We start from the raw sequence: 15,633 nt of genomic DNA, 5'->3' as shown, positions 1-15,633 counted from the left end.
TCTACTTTTTTCAAGTGAAGAAGTCGTAACACATAAATGCAGATGAATACTGCCAATGAAAACTTAGCATCTGAATGAAGATGTAAAGCACACAGTGGATTTTGAAGGGGAACCATGGGAGGGTGGCCTGCCTGGGAATACAGCAGCCTAGAGGCAAATGGAGCCAAGAGATGGAGAGAGAAAGAGCACAGAGGGTATCACCTCAGCACCTGGATCCAGCCATGCCTGAAGCAGAATGCATAAGCATTCTGCAGTCTCCCATTATTTGAACCAAAGAAGTATTCTTTTGGCTTATGCCACTTTGAGTTGAGTTTTCTGCAAATTCATGGCCCAGTGAGACATGGTTTGGAGAAGCAAAGGTTGTCTGGGTAGATGGAAGGGCATGGGGCGAGGTGGCCTGTGGGCACACAGGGGCCCGACCTGTATATGCTGCTGCAGCCTCTTCTTGTCACTCTGCAGCTGGCGGCTGCACTCCTCCTCCTCGCCCACGCGGGCCTCCAGCTCTGTCACCACCAGCTCCAGCTCCTGCTTGCGAGCTGCCAGCCGGCCCCGCGTCTCTTCGGCCTCCGCACACAGCTCTGCCTCTGCTCGGAGTTGCTCCGCCAGGCGGGTGCGCTCCTCTTCCAGCTGGGGACAGGGTGGGAGGTCAGCACTCAGCAGGCAGTGCTCCCAGGGCAGTCTCAGTGGAGCACTCGGTCGCTCCTGCCTCCTGATTTGCTTTGCCCTTTGGGGCCTGGAGGGCTTTCCTCCAGGTCCCCATCTTGGGATGATCTCAACCCCCCCCCGCCCAGTCACCAAGTCAGACCCCTGGGTGCCACCCTCTCTCCCACCTCCCTTCACCTCCCCGCAGCTTGGGCCTTATCCTCTCCCCGTGGACTCTCTCCCCAGCCTCCTCACCTCTAGGCTCTCCCTCTCCAGTCCACCCTCCAAATAGCCCCCGAGAGGGCTTTCTACCATCTCACATTTTTTTTTTTTAAGATTTTATTTATTTAACACAGAGAGACACAGTTAGAGAGGGAACACAAGCAGGGGGAGTGGGAGAGGGAGAAGCAGGCTCCCCGCTGAGCAGGGAGCCCGATGCGGGGCTCGATCCCAGGACCCTGGGATCATGACCTGAGCCGAAGGCAGACGCTTAATGACTGAGCCACCCAGGCGCCCCTACCATCTCACATTTCATTTAACACTCCTACGCCTAAAGATTTAACCAAAGGAAATAACTCAGTAAAAGCAAACAGGAAAATGCTCAAAAAGGGTTTTGCTTCAGCATTACTTATGAGACACCAGAAAAACTGGACAACGGAAGGCTCACCGCCTGCCTCCCGTTGCCCTGCCACAAGGCCGGCCCCTACCCTGCCCCTCTCGGAGGCCAGCCGCCTGAGCATCTCGCCTCCGCAGGAACCCGCACCCACCCCCCCACCGCCCAATACCCTGGCTGCACCCCAGGGCCCTGCCTCCTGCACGTCATAGCCCACCAGCACCAAACGGTCTCAGCCTGGATCGGGGGCCCCAGCACACCTGAGCCCCCACCTTCCCCCTCCCTCCACAGCGATCGCGGCTCAGCTGGGAGCCCCGCCCACGCCCTGGCTCCGCCCGTGGCCCCGCCCCACCGTGGCCCCGCCCCTTACCTGTGCCAGGCGGCCCTGGAGCTCGTCCACCTCGCGGGCACTCTGCTGCTGCAGCTCCTGCACTTTCTGTAGCTCCTGTACCCGCGCCTGCAGCACCTCATCCTGCCGCGTCACCTGCAGCAGCGGCTTCACCTGGGGGGGGGGGGCAGGTAAAGGTGGGCATGGCTGGCTCCATTGGCCCAGAAGCTGAGTAAGCACTCACACCCTGAGCCGGGTTCCAGTGGCAGCTCCGGAGCTATGTGGCTTCCGGCGAGCTCGCTAATGTCATCTATCGAACAGGGATGGGAACAGCCCCTGCGCCATGGGGTTTTCGGGGTTTTCGCAGTGGGTGAATGAGCTGACACTAGTGAAGAGCCTAGAACAGCCCGGGGCAAAGGCAAGCCGCACTAAACGTGTTCCTTCTTCGCGAAACTAACCCTGGGCGACAAGAGACACTGGCGCCACCGTTCTGTAGCACAATGTCCCTCAAAGTTCCCGAGTCCCGGGTCTGGGGTAAGAGATGCACTTTACGCGGTGTGATTCAGGTCGCGGGACACGTGCCACACACACATAACCAACTGAAAGGACAGGCTCCCCCTTGCTGAGTGGGATCCCCTCTGATCATTGCTGTCCCACTGCTTTCTGTTTGGTTCTTCCCGACTCAGCTCGGTTCTTTTTCTACAGTATTGTATTCTCTTCTGCCCTAACTCATGGCATTTAACACGGCCACGATTTTATATTTATCCGTGAGACTCATTCGCTGATGCCGGTCAATGCCCATGCCCAGGACCTGGGGTAGGCCAGCTTTCTCCTAAAGGGCCAGCTCGGAAACGTTTGAGGCTTTGTGGGCCACCCTGTCTCTAACAACTCCACTCAGCTGCTGGAACGCAAAGACAGTCACAGATAATGCGTTAACCGATGGGCATTTACAAACACAGGCACCTGGACCAGGCCACACTTTGCTGACCCCTGCTCTAGACTGTGGGCTCCATGGGGCAGGACTTTGCTTTTATTCACCATTTTATCATGATCCCCCCCAAAGTTATTGACACATAGTAGGTGCTCAGTTAACACTGGCTGAGGGCATGTAGGCTGATTGCTCCCACACCGTATTCGGAATTACACTGAATGGCTGGGGTTTTTGCCTCCAAATTTCGAACTTCCTTCCTCCTCTCCAATTTCCCATTGGGGGAACACACTGCCCCCCATGCTCACAGGGGGCCTGACCACCCGGCTCTGCCCCTCTGCTCCAGGCGGGCATGTGACACCAGCCTGGCTCATCTGATGTGTCCTGATGAGTCCTGGGGTGGTCACATGACCCCAGCTGGCCAAGGGCAAGTCAAACCTGGGACTCTGGCTGGAGCTTTGGGATAGAAGACCGTGCTGGCCTAGCTGGTCAGGGGACAAGTCTCAATGGGCTGGTGGCCCCCATGTGGAAAAGCCTAGAGGTGATCACCATGAGGAAAAGCCAAATGGGAGACACAGAAGGTCAGATAATTGACATCACTATTTGGGCCCTTGTGCAATAAAGGGTTGACTCGGCAGGCCTGCATTGTCCAAACCCTGCACCTTTCATAGAAAGGCCTGGCCCTTGCCTGGCTCCTGGAAGATAATCTGCAAGCTCTTGGAATATTCTGACTGATAAGAGTGACTTTGTTACCTGGGTTTCTTGGCCCCCATGGCATCAACCTGACCTCTGGAGGGGCTGGAGACTGAGTAAGATCAACCACATAGGGGGTCAGCCATGCCTATGTGACTGACCCCCCAATAACAAGCTTGGACACTGAGACTCAGGGGAGCTTCCCTGGTTGGCAACAGCCCATATATGTTGTCACACAGTGTTTCTGGAAGACTTAAGCACTGTCCACATGACTCTGTGTCGAGAGGACAACTGGAAACCTGTGCCTGGTCTCTCCCAAGCTCTGTTCGGTGCACATTTTCCCTTTGCTGACTTTAATCTCTATCCTTTCACTGTAATAAACCATCACCATGAACAGAATAGCTTCTCTAAGTTCTGTGAGTCCTCCTAGTGAATCACTGAATCTGAGGGGGTCTTTGGGACCCCTGACTTAGCCCTGGATCCAGCTGTTCCTGAAGCTGTCCTCAATCTTTTATTCATGTTGGTTTGAGTCAGATTTTTTTGGTCGCTTGCTACACCAAAGAATCCTGGCTAACAAAGATTGGGCTGATTGGTCCCATTTTACAGATGCAGAAAGCTGAGGCCCAAACAGAGAAAGCCACTTGGCCCCAATGTGCTGTCTCCTTGCTGCTCAGACCACTTCCCCAGGCGCCCTCACCTTGATGAAGAGTCGCCACCACTGCCAGTGTCTCAGCTTGAGGTAAGCGGCACAGTTCCTCTGCATCACCCTCAGGGCACTCTGCTGCTGCTGTCGCTTCTGGAAGGCTCTGGGTGGGGAGACGGGCAAGTGGGAGAGTGGAGGCTCAGCCCCTCCAGGCCTGTCCCCTTTGAAAGACAGCACAGCTCCTTTCACTTAGTCAACCATTGTTGAGGGCCTACGTGTGCAAGCACTTTCTAATATTGGCAGATCCTGTTGCATATAGTCTGTCAGTCCTTTGGCCTTTGACTCTCTCTGCTCTATCCCCGCTCTCTGTCCACACAACCCTAGTTCAGGCCTCCTCTTCCCCCACCTGAACCTTCACACCAACCTTCCAGCCTCTAATCTCTTCCCTCCAGTCCATCCCCAACCTGCCTCCCGAGGGGGTCTTTCTACACCCAGAGCTTACCCTCCCCTCCCCTGCTCACAGCCCTCCCCTGGCTCCCCAGCACCTCTGGACAAGGTCCCCACCCCTCAGCCTGGTGTTTGGGGGAGTCCTTTGTTCTCTGATCCTCCCTCTGGGCCATTTCAAGGGGGAAGGAGACTCTCCTGCAAACTTCTCACATTCCTGAAACACATCAGGCTCCCATTTCCCTGGGTCTTTGAATCAGCTGTCGCTCCTGCCTACAACACCTGTCCCATCCTCCTTCGTCTCTCTGGCCATCAAGTGGGACCTGGATGCGTCCTGGTCTGCTGTAGGGTCTCCACACTACACCTGGACAACCATCAAAGCACATCCCATTCCAGACTGTGACGCTTTGTGCCCGTGTATGTCTCCCCCTCCAGGGTGGAGTCTCTTGAGGCATTGGCCGGAAGGGTGACCACCGTTCCCTGTTTGCCCAGGGCTTTCTTTGTTTTAGCCCCCAAAATCATGCATCCTGGGGAACCTCCAGTCCTGGGCGAGGCAGGATGGTTGGTCACCCTATGGCCAAGACTAGCTCTTCTCTGTGTCCCCGGCACCACTCAGCACTGGACCTGGCATATGTGGGCCCTCAGGGACTGTAGCAGCAAGAAGCCTGGGCATCTGGTGGCTCCACCCCTTTGTTTCCCGGCCCTTCTACCATCTCAGAGGTCCTGACCCCTGGAGCCCTCTGGTCAACCCTTCCCTACCCCCAGCCTTGGCCAACGGGACCCAGGAGACAGCACGGTGCCCTACCTGCGAGCTAAGTACCCCCGGGCAGCTGCCTGGAAGGACACGATGATGTCTGTGACCTTCAGGTCCCGCTCCTCTTCCAGCTGGGCCAGGACCCCTGCCCGGAAGAAGATCTTGCTCTGTCCCACACGGTAGAGGTTGGGGTCCAGTTCTAGGGCCTTGATCTGTGAGGGGTGGGAGAGGGGTGATGAAGAGGAGGGGCGAGGAGAGGGCGGTCCCTGCTCCCCTCTTCCACCGCCTGGGACCCTGCGTGTGCACACGTATACACCTGCAGCTCGGGCTCTGCCCCACACTCACCATCTTCTCGCAGGCCTGTTTCCCATCCATAAAGCCCTTGGGGATGGCACTGGGCGTCAGGATCTCATATCTGCCGGGGGGAGGGGAGCGGTGGGTGGGGAGTTACAGCACACTGTCACTGAGCTCCTGCCACACACACCGAGCACCACACACTGGGCTAAGAGCGTTAACACCACCCACGACAGCACTGACCCCCAGAGCGGCCACCCCTTGGACACTCACTGTGTGCTGATCTGAGTGTTCTGTCACCCCACCAGCATCACTGAGATGCGGAACACAGGTGGGTCTCAGAGTGGAAATGTGAGAATGCCTGCCAGTGACAGCTGATGTCTCTGAAGACTTATTACTGGTCAGGCCCTGAGCTAAGTGCTGTGCAGCGGCTTCTTCCCAATGTCTAAGCACGACGGAGAATGAAACGGGATACAGTTCATAAACACATACGTGGCGTGTCCTCAGAGCCCTTCCCCTGCTGTGCCCTTCCTTGGATCTCAACGTTTTGTAAAATATCATGCATCATATACATAAGACATGTCCTATGTTAACATGACATATTTTATGACTGGTGATTGACAAGTGTGTGTGTGTGTGTGTGTGTGTGTCTGTGTGTGTGTATCAGGGCTGCTCAGTCACCAGGGGTGGGCTGTTAAAATGCAGATCTTAATTCAGTAAGTCTGCGGTGGTGCCTGAAAATGTGCATATCTAAGGAGCTGCCCAGTGATGCTCATGCTGCTTGTCCCGGGGACCGCACTTTGAGTAGCAGACTCAGAGCTGCACTGTCCAATAGAGAAGCTACTGGCCACATGTAACTACTGAGCCCTTGGGACGTGGCCCAGCCATCCGAGGAACTGTATTTTTAATTAATTAATTTATTATTATTAATTTACTTTTGAGAGGGAGAGCACAAGCAGGCGGGGGGGCAGAGGGAGAGGGAGAAGCAGACGCCCCGCTGAGCAGGGAGCCCGACGAGGGGCTCGACCCCAGGACTCTGGGATCATGACCTGAGCCGAAGCTAAGACACTTAACTGAGTGAGCCACCCATGTGCCCCAGGAACTGGATTTTTTAATAATGTCTTTTTTTTTTTTTTTAAGAGAGAAAGAGAGCACGCGTGTGCGTAAGTAGGGGGCTCGGGGGTAGGGGGAGGGTTAGACGGAGAGGAAGAGAGAGAATGTCAAGCAGGCTCCACACCCAGCGGAGTCCGATGCTTGCCAGATCTCACGACCTTGAGATCATGACCTGAGCAGAAACCAAGAGTCATGGGCTTAACGGTCTGAGCCACCCAGGCGCCCCTATGACTTGCTTCTTAAACTCTGGTATTTTCTGTTCTATCCCTTTCTATTGCATTTGTAAAGAAATGCAGATCGCCACACACAGATTGCCGCATAAGGCAATCTTTCTCTTGGGGAACAACCTGAGCGGGGTCCTGCTCTCCCATTCCACAGAGGAAAAAGCTGAGACCGGAACCAAAGGAACTTGCCCTGACTCCCCAGACTCAGAAGTAGCAGTGGGGGGATTTGGATGCAGATGGGGGGGTGGGTGGGTTTCCAAACCGAGCTCCGCCCCATCGCACTCACCGCTGCCGGAACTCCTGGAAGAGGATGCGGTTGGGGAAGCCCTGGCGACAGATGCGGATGCCCTCCAGGACGCCGTTGCAGCGCAGCTGGTCCAGCACCAGCCGAGGCTCCAGCTTGCCGGCCTGCGGAGAGCGGGGACGGACACGCGGGGTCGACGGCGGCCACATGGGGGCGCCACGCACCAGACGGCAGCCGCCTGGGGGAACCAGGACGGGCCCTTCGGGAGGGTCAGAAATCCTTGGCGATTTCACAAGGGTCAACCTACATTTACTGAGTACCTACTGCTTAGCCACAGGGAGGGCGGGGAGTGCTGAATCTGCACTGGGAATAGTTGGGGAAAGGCCTCACTGGGAAGGTGATGGGTAAATAAAACCCATACATCATTATTTTGGAGTAGCTAACTTTTGTTGCCTTTTCCTTCCTTCTTCCCTCCCTTCCTTCTAAAAAAAAACCCTAAACAGTACAAAAATTCAAACTCAACATTCTAAAACAGAACTCTTGCCTTGTCCAGGCCCCCAGAGTGGGCAACACAATCCCCAGTTTCTTTCTTGTTTTTTGGGTTTTTTTTTAAAGTAGGCTTCACGCCCAGCATGGAGCCCAATGCCCTGGGCTTGAAATCACGACCGGGAGATCACCGTGAGATCAAGACCTGAGCTGAAATCAGGAGTCAGACTCTTAACTGGCTGAGCCACCCAGGCACCCCACAGTCCCCAGTTTCTAATAGAACTTTCTAGATCGGTTGTTCTCAACCCTGGCTACACACTGGCACCCTCTAGGAAGCTTTAAAAACAAAACAAAAAACACCAAAAAAACAAAAAATCCAACATCCGGGTCACAGCCCAGGGTAGAATGTGAATTTCTGGGGGGTGGGAATAAAATATGAATACCACCATTCTGGATCTTTTTCTAGGGCCACTGAAGCATATATATCTTATACTTATGCATCCGTCAAACATTTATTGAATATCCACTGTGTGCCAAGCACTGTTCAAGGCACTGGGGACCCAACAGTGAAAAAGCAGATAAAAGCCCCTACCCTCAGATTGTTTATGTTGGGCAAAAGGGAGTTTCCCTTTATTACTATATGTATACCCCCTTCTTTAGCAATAAGGCTCACTTCTTCAGGAGAGAGCTACTTCTCCCCTGTGGCTCTCAGTCCGCTAGTGGGGTGGGCACAAGACCCATCCTGGACCAATGAGGACCCTGGACAAGAGGCTCTCTTTTCCCTCCATGGTTGCTGAACTGGGAGAACCAAAGTTTGGAACTACTGGGGGCTGCCTTATCATCCTGAGGGGAGTAAGAGAAAGAAAGAGAGCGAGAATGAGATTCCTTCAGAGTAAAGACAACATAGAGCCAAGCAAAGGAAAAAGACCCCTGACACCACCATTTGGGCACCTGGATCCAGCTATAACTGAACCCAACCGTGGGATTTCAATTATGTGAGATTATACATTCTCGTTTTGGCTTAAGCCACCTTAGTTGACTGTCTCACAATCAAAACACCCCCAAGGAAATAGCTGGAAAGAACTGTAGTCGGAAATGATATATAGGATGGCCTCACATTGATATTTTCTTCCTTCTTCCCTCCACCCCACTCTTTGACAAAATATTGGGCAGGCTTGAGTGGGGGAGGTGCCAGGAGGGCCAAGAGATGGATTACATTACAGGGGACTGAGAAAACACATAAATATGTAGTATTTTGTGGGATCCAGATTTCTCACTGTCACACACACAGAAAGAGTCACAAATTTGCATGAGGAAAAAGTTATAATGAACTCTGTGATGCTGAGACAGAACTTGGCATACTGGTGTGAACTCACAGTTTTCAGTATGTAGGGATATTTACAGAAATCAACATAGATATAAACGTGTGTATACAGGGGTGCCTGGCTAGCTCAGTCGAGAAGCATGTGGCTCTTGATCTCAGGGTCGTGAGTTCGAGCCCCACATTGGGTACAGAGATGACTTAAGAAAAAAACGTGTGTGTCTACATGCGTGAATACACGTCTATACGTATGTGTATATATTCACTTGTGTGTATGTATATGCAGCTGTTTGCTGAGAGGTTCTAATACCACTGAGCACACCTAACAGCCAGATCTTAGACTCTAAGCACCATTCCGCTAAAAAGAACCAGGGCTCCTTGGAAAAAAAATGGGTGAATCTGTGTACCGTATTTCATCAAATATAAGCCTCCATCCATTGCAAAACGCTGTTATTTTATATACTATCACGAAAGAAAAACTCCTATCAATTAACCTCTGACAGGTTGATTGTAGGCCACACCCCCAACTTCAGAAATGCTAAAGTGTGAGAAATAGACGTGTCTTAGGTTTGGTAAGATAGGATATTTGCAGACATCTCTCTCTCTCACACACACACACACACACAGTAACCACAGTTCCTGTTTTCTGAGGACAGGGTAAGCCTCGGGCACCTCATTTTGTATTTCATTTTCACCCATGTTGACCCTTCTCTACGGGGCCCATTCTCTGATTTTCCTAACAAGAAAACCTTTTGGTGGCCCGGGAAGCCAGGCATGGTCTCCCCACCCGGACATGACACCCCCAGCCCCAACAGCCTTCATTCCATCCCCTGCACCTTTCATGCTCCAACGTCCCACCAGGCCTTTGCACAAGCTGTTCTCTCCTCAGGATACCACTTATCCTTCAGAGCTCAATCACCACCACATCCAGGGAGGCCTCCCTGACATCACAGACCAGATTAAGCCTTAGGGGATACTTACCACCCCTACAAATCCAACTGGACATTCATCATGGTTGCTCAGTTGAATGTCTGTGCTCCCCCTTAGACTGTGAGAACAGGAGTTGGCTGTGCTTTTCTCTTGAAAGTATCCCCAAAACCTGGCCCTTAGTAGGTGCTCAATAAAATTTAAGTCCCCTGAATTGAATGAATGCATTTTCCTAACAGAGCACTGAGCCTGGGAGGGAAAGCAACTTGCTCAAGGTCACACAGCCAGTCTGAGGTGAGCCTGGCTCCAGCCAAGGTCAGTGGCCAGGCCTTTATCCCCTGCCGGAGTTGCCCCCCTCCCCAGGCCAGTCACTCACCCTCTTCTCATGGTTGGGAACGATACAGCGGACGAAGCTGGGGTTGGTGTTGCTGAGTGTGGCCATGAGGCGGCTCAGGGACTCCTTGTAGAGCTGTCCCACCGTTCGGAACATGCCCCGGCGGGGGCGGCCACCCGGTGGGCCATCCCCAAGGCTGCTCACCTGCTCCAGCCCCACGATGCCCTCCACTGTGGGAAGAGGAAACAGATGCAGAGAAAGAAGGGGGTCGGGGGTCAGTTGTAGGTGGACTGGTTAAACTTGGTTAAAGTTCAAGGGTCTTATCATTTCTAGAACCTGTCACTTTACATATGAAACACCGGTAAGTAGGTGTTATCAGCCCCACTGGACTGATGTGTCAACTCAGAAAGGAAGCTCAGAGAGGGTGGAAGACTACGCCTAAGGCCACACAGCTTAGAAATGCAGATCTACGATTTGAACCCAGGCAGGGTGAGTCCTCTGGAACCCTGGCCTCTGACCTCTCGTCTTCTCCAGGATGCAAACTGCATCTCCATGTTCCTTATCCACAGGTGCTGATAACAACAGCACCCACTTACCTAGCACTTCCTCTCTGCCAGGCGCCACTCATTTATAAGCCTAGAAGAATTGTTCCCATTTTACAGGCACCGAGAGGGTGCCAGGGATCATGAACGCAGCACGGTGGCATTTTTAGGAACTTAAAACAATATCCCACTAAAAAATGTAATAAAGCCTGGCTTTTATGTGCAGTGTTTAAAAGAAGACAGACAGGGGATGCCTGGGTGGCTCAGTCAGTTAACCGTCTGCTTTCGGCTCAGGTCATGATCCCAGCGTCCTGGGATCGAGTCCCACGTCGGGCTCCCTGCTCGGCGGGGAGCCTGCTTCTCCCTCTGCCTGCAGCTCCCCCTGCTTGTGCTCTTGCTCTCTCTCTCTCTGACAAATAAACAAAATCTTAAAAAAAAAAAAAAAAAAAGAAGAAGAAGACAGATGCTTCCACTGAACTATTTTTCCAGTAAGGCCTGATCTTGTCATTTGATGGTGTCACTTCAGCTACTGAGAAATACCTACTCCTTTACCTTGAATTCTGTCTAAATCCTGCCAGGTTTCTGCAGCTGGGGCAGACTCTGACGTACTGCAGCCCTCAGCAGGGAGGGTCATTGGGGTCAGCCAGATAATCCTCACTTCCAGGCAGGGCCTGGTGTGCAGGGGGGGCTCACGTACAGCCTCTTCCTCCCCAGGTTCAATGCTCCCTCTCACCGCCAGACTCCCGGCTATTATCAAAAGGATAATTAAGTTCTTAAGCCCCGAGAAGAGCAGAGGCTCTGGGGCCCGATGTCCTGGGTTCAAATCTCAGCTCTGTCCCTTACTGGCTGTGTGATCTCAGGTAGGTGACGTAACCTCTCTGGGCTTCAATGTCCTCCTCTGTATAATGGGGATAGTAGTACTAACACCTGCCTCACTGGGTTGTTTGGAGGATTCTAGGGGTTAGGAATCGTAAATGGGCTTTGCACATAGTAAGTGCTCAGTAAACACCAGCTAGTATTATTGCAATTGCTTTCCTTTTACATACAGTTTAGTTAGAAGGGTGTGCTGCTACGGAGAGTGTGGGAACTGCTGAGGGAGGCGCCAAAGAAGGGGAAGAAGGGCAAGAGTCCTCCATGTGGAGGAGAGGGGACAGACGTTCGAAGTCAGGTACCCGGTCTGACAGGCCCACCCGCCTCGGCCGGCAAATCTCACCAGTCGATGCACAGCAACACCCACCCCCTGACGGAGAAATAGCAGAGCCTCGCCTCCCTGAAGATCCTGGGGGCGACGGTGGGAAGGAGCCAAGGAAAGAGAATTGCTGGAAACCCCCATGTTCTTGGGGGGTGGGGAGAGGACAGATGAGGGGAAGGGCAGAGACATGGAGGTGGGAGATGCAAAGGGAACAGCAAGAGAAGGGAGGAGAGAAGGTGGCAGAAAAAAAAGAGAACATTATTAGTCAACAGCACAAGGCAAAGCGGGAGGGAAAACTTCCGTGTTGGCTGTGAACTTCTAAAGCCAGGGGGACTGTCCCGTTCACCTCTGTGTCTACCCACTGAGGGCATCAAAGTTGACTGAAAGGATGAATGTCCTTTGTGAGAATTTAATGCCAAGGGGAAAAAAAGTCTGTCTCCCTAGAGGTGGAATCTATCTGTTTGATTAGGTATCCCTTTTTGCCCTGGCTGCCAGGAAGCTCGAGGACTGACTCGATACTCCTACCCAGTTTGTTGCATTTGCCTCTCTGAGGAGAGGTTGTCTCATCTGCCTTTCCCCCTGGGCTACCGGGATGCTGGGCACCCGACTCTGGGCTCAGGGCAGCTGTCATAGAGACTGATGCACAAACAGCCACCTTCCCCATCCCTCCCTGTGACTTGCAGCTCCTTGAATTTGGGCTGCTGTGACTTGCTTTGCTCAGGAGAATCGTGGAGGAAGTAACACTGTGCCAAGTTCGAGTCCAGGACTCAACAGGCTTCCCACTTCCACTTTGCTCTTGGAACCCCTGGGGGACTGGGCACCTATGAGATGGGGCATGTGAGGGATCATGGTTGGGGGGGGTGTGATGTGTCCTTGAAGGGGACACAGATTTTGAAGAAGTGTGTGTTGGGGTGGGGGGATTTTCAGGCTGAGGAGATGAGTCTCATAGCAGAATCTGATTCTGTTACTGGACATTGAACACTGCTTGTCAGTCCCTCGTGTATAAACCATGCAAGACACAAACATCAAATCTCTCTGTCTAAAATCAGCTCACCAGCATCAAGGCACCTCGTGCCCTTTTGTTCCATGAGTTCATCTGGGAACCATGCATCTTGCTTATTTTTTCTCTTGTCTCATTGCATGGGCTGGGACTCACAACTACGCTTTTCACTTCAAGAAAAAGGCTAAGGCAAACTGACAGATTCTGGAAGCCTTGAATCGGGAGAAACCAAGATGCTGGTTCCACCGGTTGTTAAAATCATCTCTTCTCTAAGGATGGGGAGGGGCAGATAAAGCTTGGAAAGCTCCGGGGTTCACTCCAAAGACATTCAGCCTTTCTGCCCATGCCTCCCAGAAATGCCATTCCAAAAAGACTGATGGCCAAATCCACATGGGCCTTGTTGGAGCAGGAAAGCTCTCCCAAATAACATGGAGATCTATTATTCCTTTCTTCTTCCCTGGGGGCCCTGACAGGAACTTTGTGAGAGCCAAGAAAGCAGAGCCCCAAAGCCGACTAATCTTTAAGACACCACACTGCTGAGTTCTCTTGTGATTAATTCTTTTTCAGTCAAATCTCTTGGTTTTCTCTTTTTTAGGGATCATATGCCATCTACAATGAATAACTTTCTCTCTTCCTTTATAATATTCATATAGTTATTTCTTTTTCCAGTCTGATTGCAGAGACTAGTATTGCTAAAACCATGTTGCCCAGCAGTGGTGACCATGGGCATCCTCATCTTGTTTCTGATTAAGGAGTGTGTTTTGTCATTGAGCATGATGCGGGCTTAAGATAACAATCAACCAACCAATCAGTCAGTCACTGATTGGAAACACTACCCGGAGACCGTCTGGCCTGCCTGCATCAGTTCCATGTCTGAGCAGACAACTCACATTCAGAACTTAGCCTCTAGAACAAAGGTGTGGGCTGGGAAAAGAGATGCACAGAGTTCCAGGGACAGGGAAGCTGGGGAAGCTGGCCCTCACCGTCTTTCCAGATCTCTGCCGTTAGCTTGTCTGTGCTCAGGTGAAGCAGGGCTGCGACACTGTCATTCAGAGGGTCCATGTTTTTCATCAGCCACTCATTGGCCTTGTAGTCGACCTGGGTGCAGTCAGGCAGAGGAGGTGGTGAGTTTGCAGCTTCACCAGTTCTCCCAATTTCCCAAGGAACCTCCCAGAAGCTCTGGGACTGCCAACTCCAGGGCTCATCATGGATGAGAGAGCATCGGTGCCACCTTGTGTCCGTTCGCAGAACTGCACCCTCCACCAGCAGGGTCCCTCTCCCTCTACTTCCCTTATCTGTCCTCTGACCACCCAGAGGACCGCATCCACCCTCACTTTTTCCTTATCCATTCTATTCCAGCCACACTGGGCTCCTCACTGTTCCTCAAACACACAAGCTCATTTCTACCTCAGGTTTACCCCTGCCATTCCCACCGCTTGTGATTCTCTCACCACGGATTTTCACACGGCTGGCTCCTTCTAAGTATTCAGGGCTTTGCTTCGAGGCTCCCAGAGTCACAGTCTTGACCAGCACAATCCCCCACACATGTGCCCCCCACCAGACAGTGGCTCCCTGAGGCAAGGGCTCGGATCTGACTCACAGCACAGGGCTGGGCCCATGGGAGGTCTTAGACAATGTGTGGAAGAGGCAGTGAGGGCTAGACACAGAGCACAGAGGTCTCCTGCCTCCCAGCCTCTGTATGCTGTTCCTTCCGCCTGGACAGCCCTTCCCATCCTTCACCTATCCTTTACTGGCTGTTACTCAACATTTGGGCCAGGGATTGGGAAACAATGGTCCACAGGCCAAATCCCACCTTTTTGTAAATAAAGTCTTATCGGAATACAGCCTTCATTTATATAATCATTTATATATTCCCCGGCGTGTCTTTCACACTACAACGGCAGAAGCGAGTAGCTATGGCCAGAGACTGGCTGAAACTATGTACAGAAGATGTTTGCTGACCCTTGATTTAAGTTCCAGATCAAGCATGATTCTCGTCTGAAACCTCCCCTGACATTCCTCCTCCGGGCTTTGACACTACCCCCACTGAAGCATCTAGCAGCCATCTATCCTCATGGTCTGTATTTGTCCCTCTCCCAGATCAGGAACTTTGTGAGGACAGAAACCACGTCCGGCGTGGGGCCCCAGCTTTGCTCAGCACAGGGCTGAGCACACAAAAGGCACATCTTTGCCGAATGAGGGAATAAAATGCACATAATTCTCCTCACGGCGAACTCCTATCCACCCCTCCAAGCCTACTGGAAATACTCCCTCCTTGAGGAAGCTTTTGCTGACTTCATCAGACAGAGTCCTCAGTCCTCCTTGGGCTTCCCCGGCCCCTGTCAGTGTCTCGTTCCAGGGGACATTTGGGGGGGGGGCCCTGTGTTCCCTCTGCACTCTCCCTGCATCTGCAGCCAAGTGGTCCCCACCCCCGCCCACGGGCCCCAGGGCTGGCCCAGCCACCTACCTTGCCTGCATAGTGCAGGACACTGAAGTCAGCCTGGTCCCGCAGGTTCCTTGGCCGCTGGAACTTGGGGTGGCCTCCTTGTTCCTGGGCCACCTTCTCTACAAAGGACTTGTCCGTGGCCTTTGGGAACCAGCACTCCTCGTCCAGCAGGGCCAGGAGCCCAGGGGGGTTAGCCTAACCACCAACAGGAGGGGAAGAGTACGTCAGATCCCCACACACTGGACTCTTAGGCTGCTGCTAACTTGTAGCTCTTGTAAGAGGCACATGGACATACAACAGAACACAGTTCCGGCTGTTGATGAGAGCTTTGGCTCAAACCAGGTCCCGCGGCAGGCACATCCGGGGCCTACGCATCTATAAAGCAGACGCTGTCATGAACTGATTTAGAGGCCGGAGGCCCAGCAGGGTAGGAGCTGGACTGAGGTCTCGGATCTCGTGGCTGGT

At 52.8% G+C, this 15,633-nt stretch overlaps 2 protein-coding genes across 2 annotated transcripts in view; both read right to left on the bottom strand.

The window, feature by feature from the left end:
• MYH14 (myosin heavy chain 14) overlaps nucleotides 1-15,633 on the bottom strand; it is a 77,505-nt gene that overhangs the window by 32,366 nt on the left and 29,506 nt on the right. Inside the window, exons 13-22 of the mRNA XM_081807920.1 lie at nucleotides 15,190-15,363; nucleotides 13,706-13,820; nucleotides 11,768-11,866; nucleotides 10,031-10,218; nucleotides 6,963-7,084; nucleotides 5,391-5,460; nucleotides 5,097-5,257; nucleotides 3,902-4,010; nucleotides 1,626-1,757; nucleotides 421-627 (exon numbers count right to left, since the gene is read on the bottom strand). Of these exons, the coding sequence (XP_081664046.1) occupies nucleotides 421-627; nucleotides 1,626-1,757; nucleotides 3,902-4,010; nucleotides 5,097-5,257; nucleotides 5,391-5,460; nucleotides 6,963-7,084; nucleotides 10,031-10,218; nucleotides 11,768-11,866; nucleotides 13,706-13,820; nucleotides 15,190-15,363 (1,377 nt within the window). The remainder of the gene's footprint in view (nucleotides 1-420; nucleotides 628-1,625; nucleotides 1,758-3,901; nucleotides 4,011-5,096; nucleotides 5,258-5,390; nucleotides 5,461-6,962; nucleotides 7,085-10,030; nucleotides 10,219-11,767; nucleotides 11,867-13,705; nucleotides 13,821-15,189; nucleotides 15,364-15,633) is intronic.
• Nucleotides 1-15,633, bottom strand: part of POLD1 (DNA polymerase delta 1, catalytic subunit) — a 134,134-nt gene that overhangs the window by 104,537 nt on the left and 13,964 nt on the right. The window lies entirely within an intron of this gene.

The sequence above is a fragment of the Leptonychotes weddellii genome, chromosome 16 (assembly GCF_054177405.1).
Source record: "Leptonychotes weddellii isolate Sample4059 chromosome 16, ASM5417740v2, whole genome shotgun sequence".
In the NCBI taxonomy this organism is placed as follows: Eukaryota; Metazoa; Chordata; class Mammalia; order Carnivora; family Phocidae; genus Leptonychotes; species Leptonychotes weddellii.
This window is presented reverse-complemented; position numbering and strand designations above follow the sequence as displayed.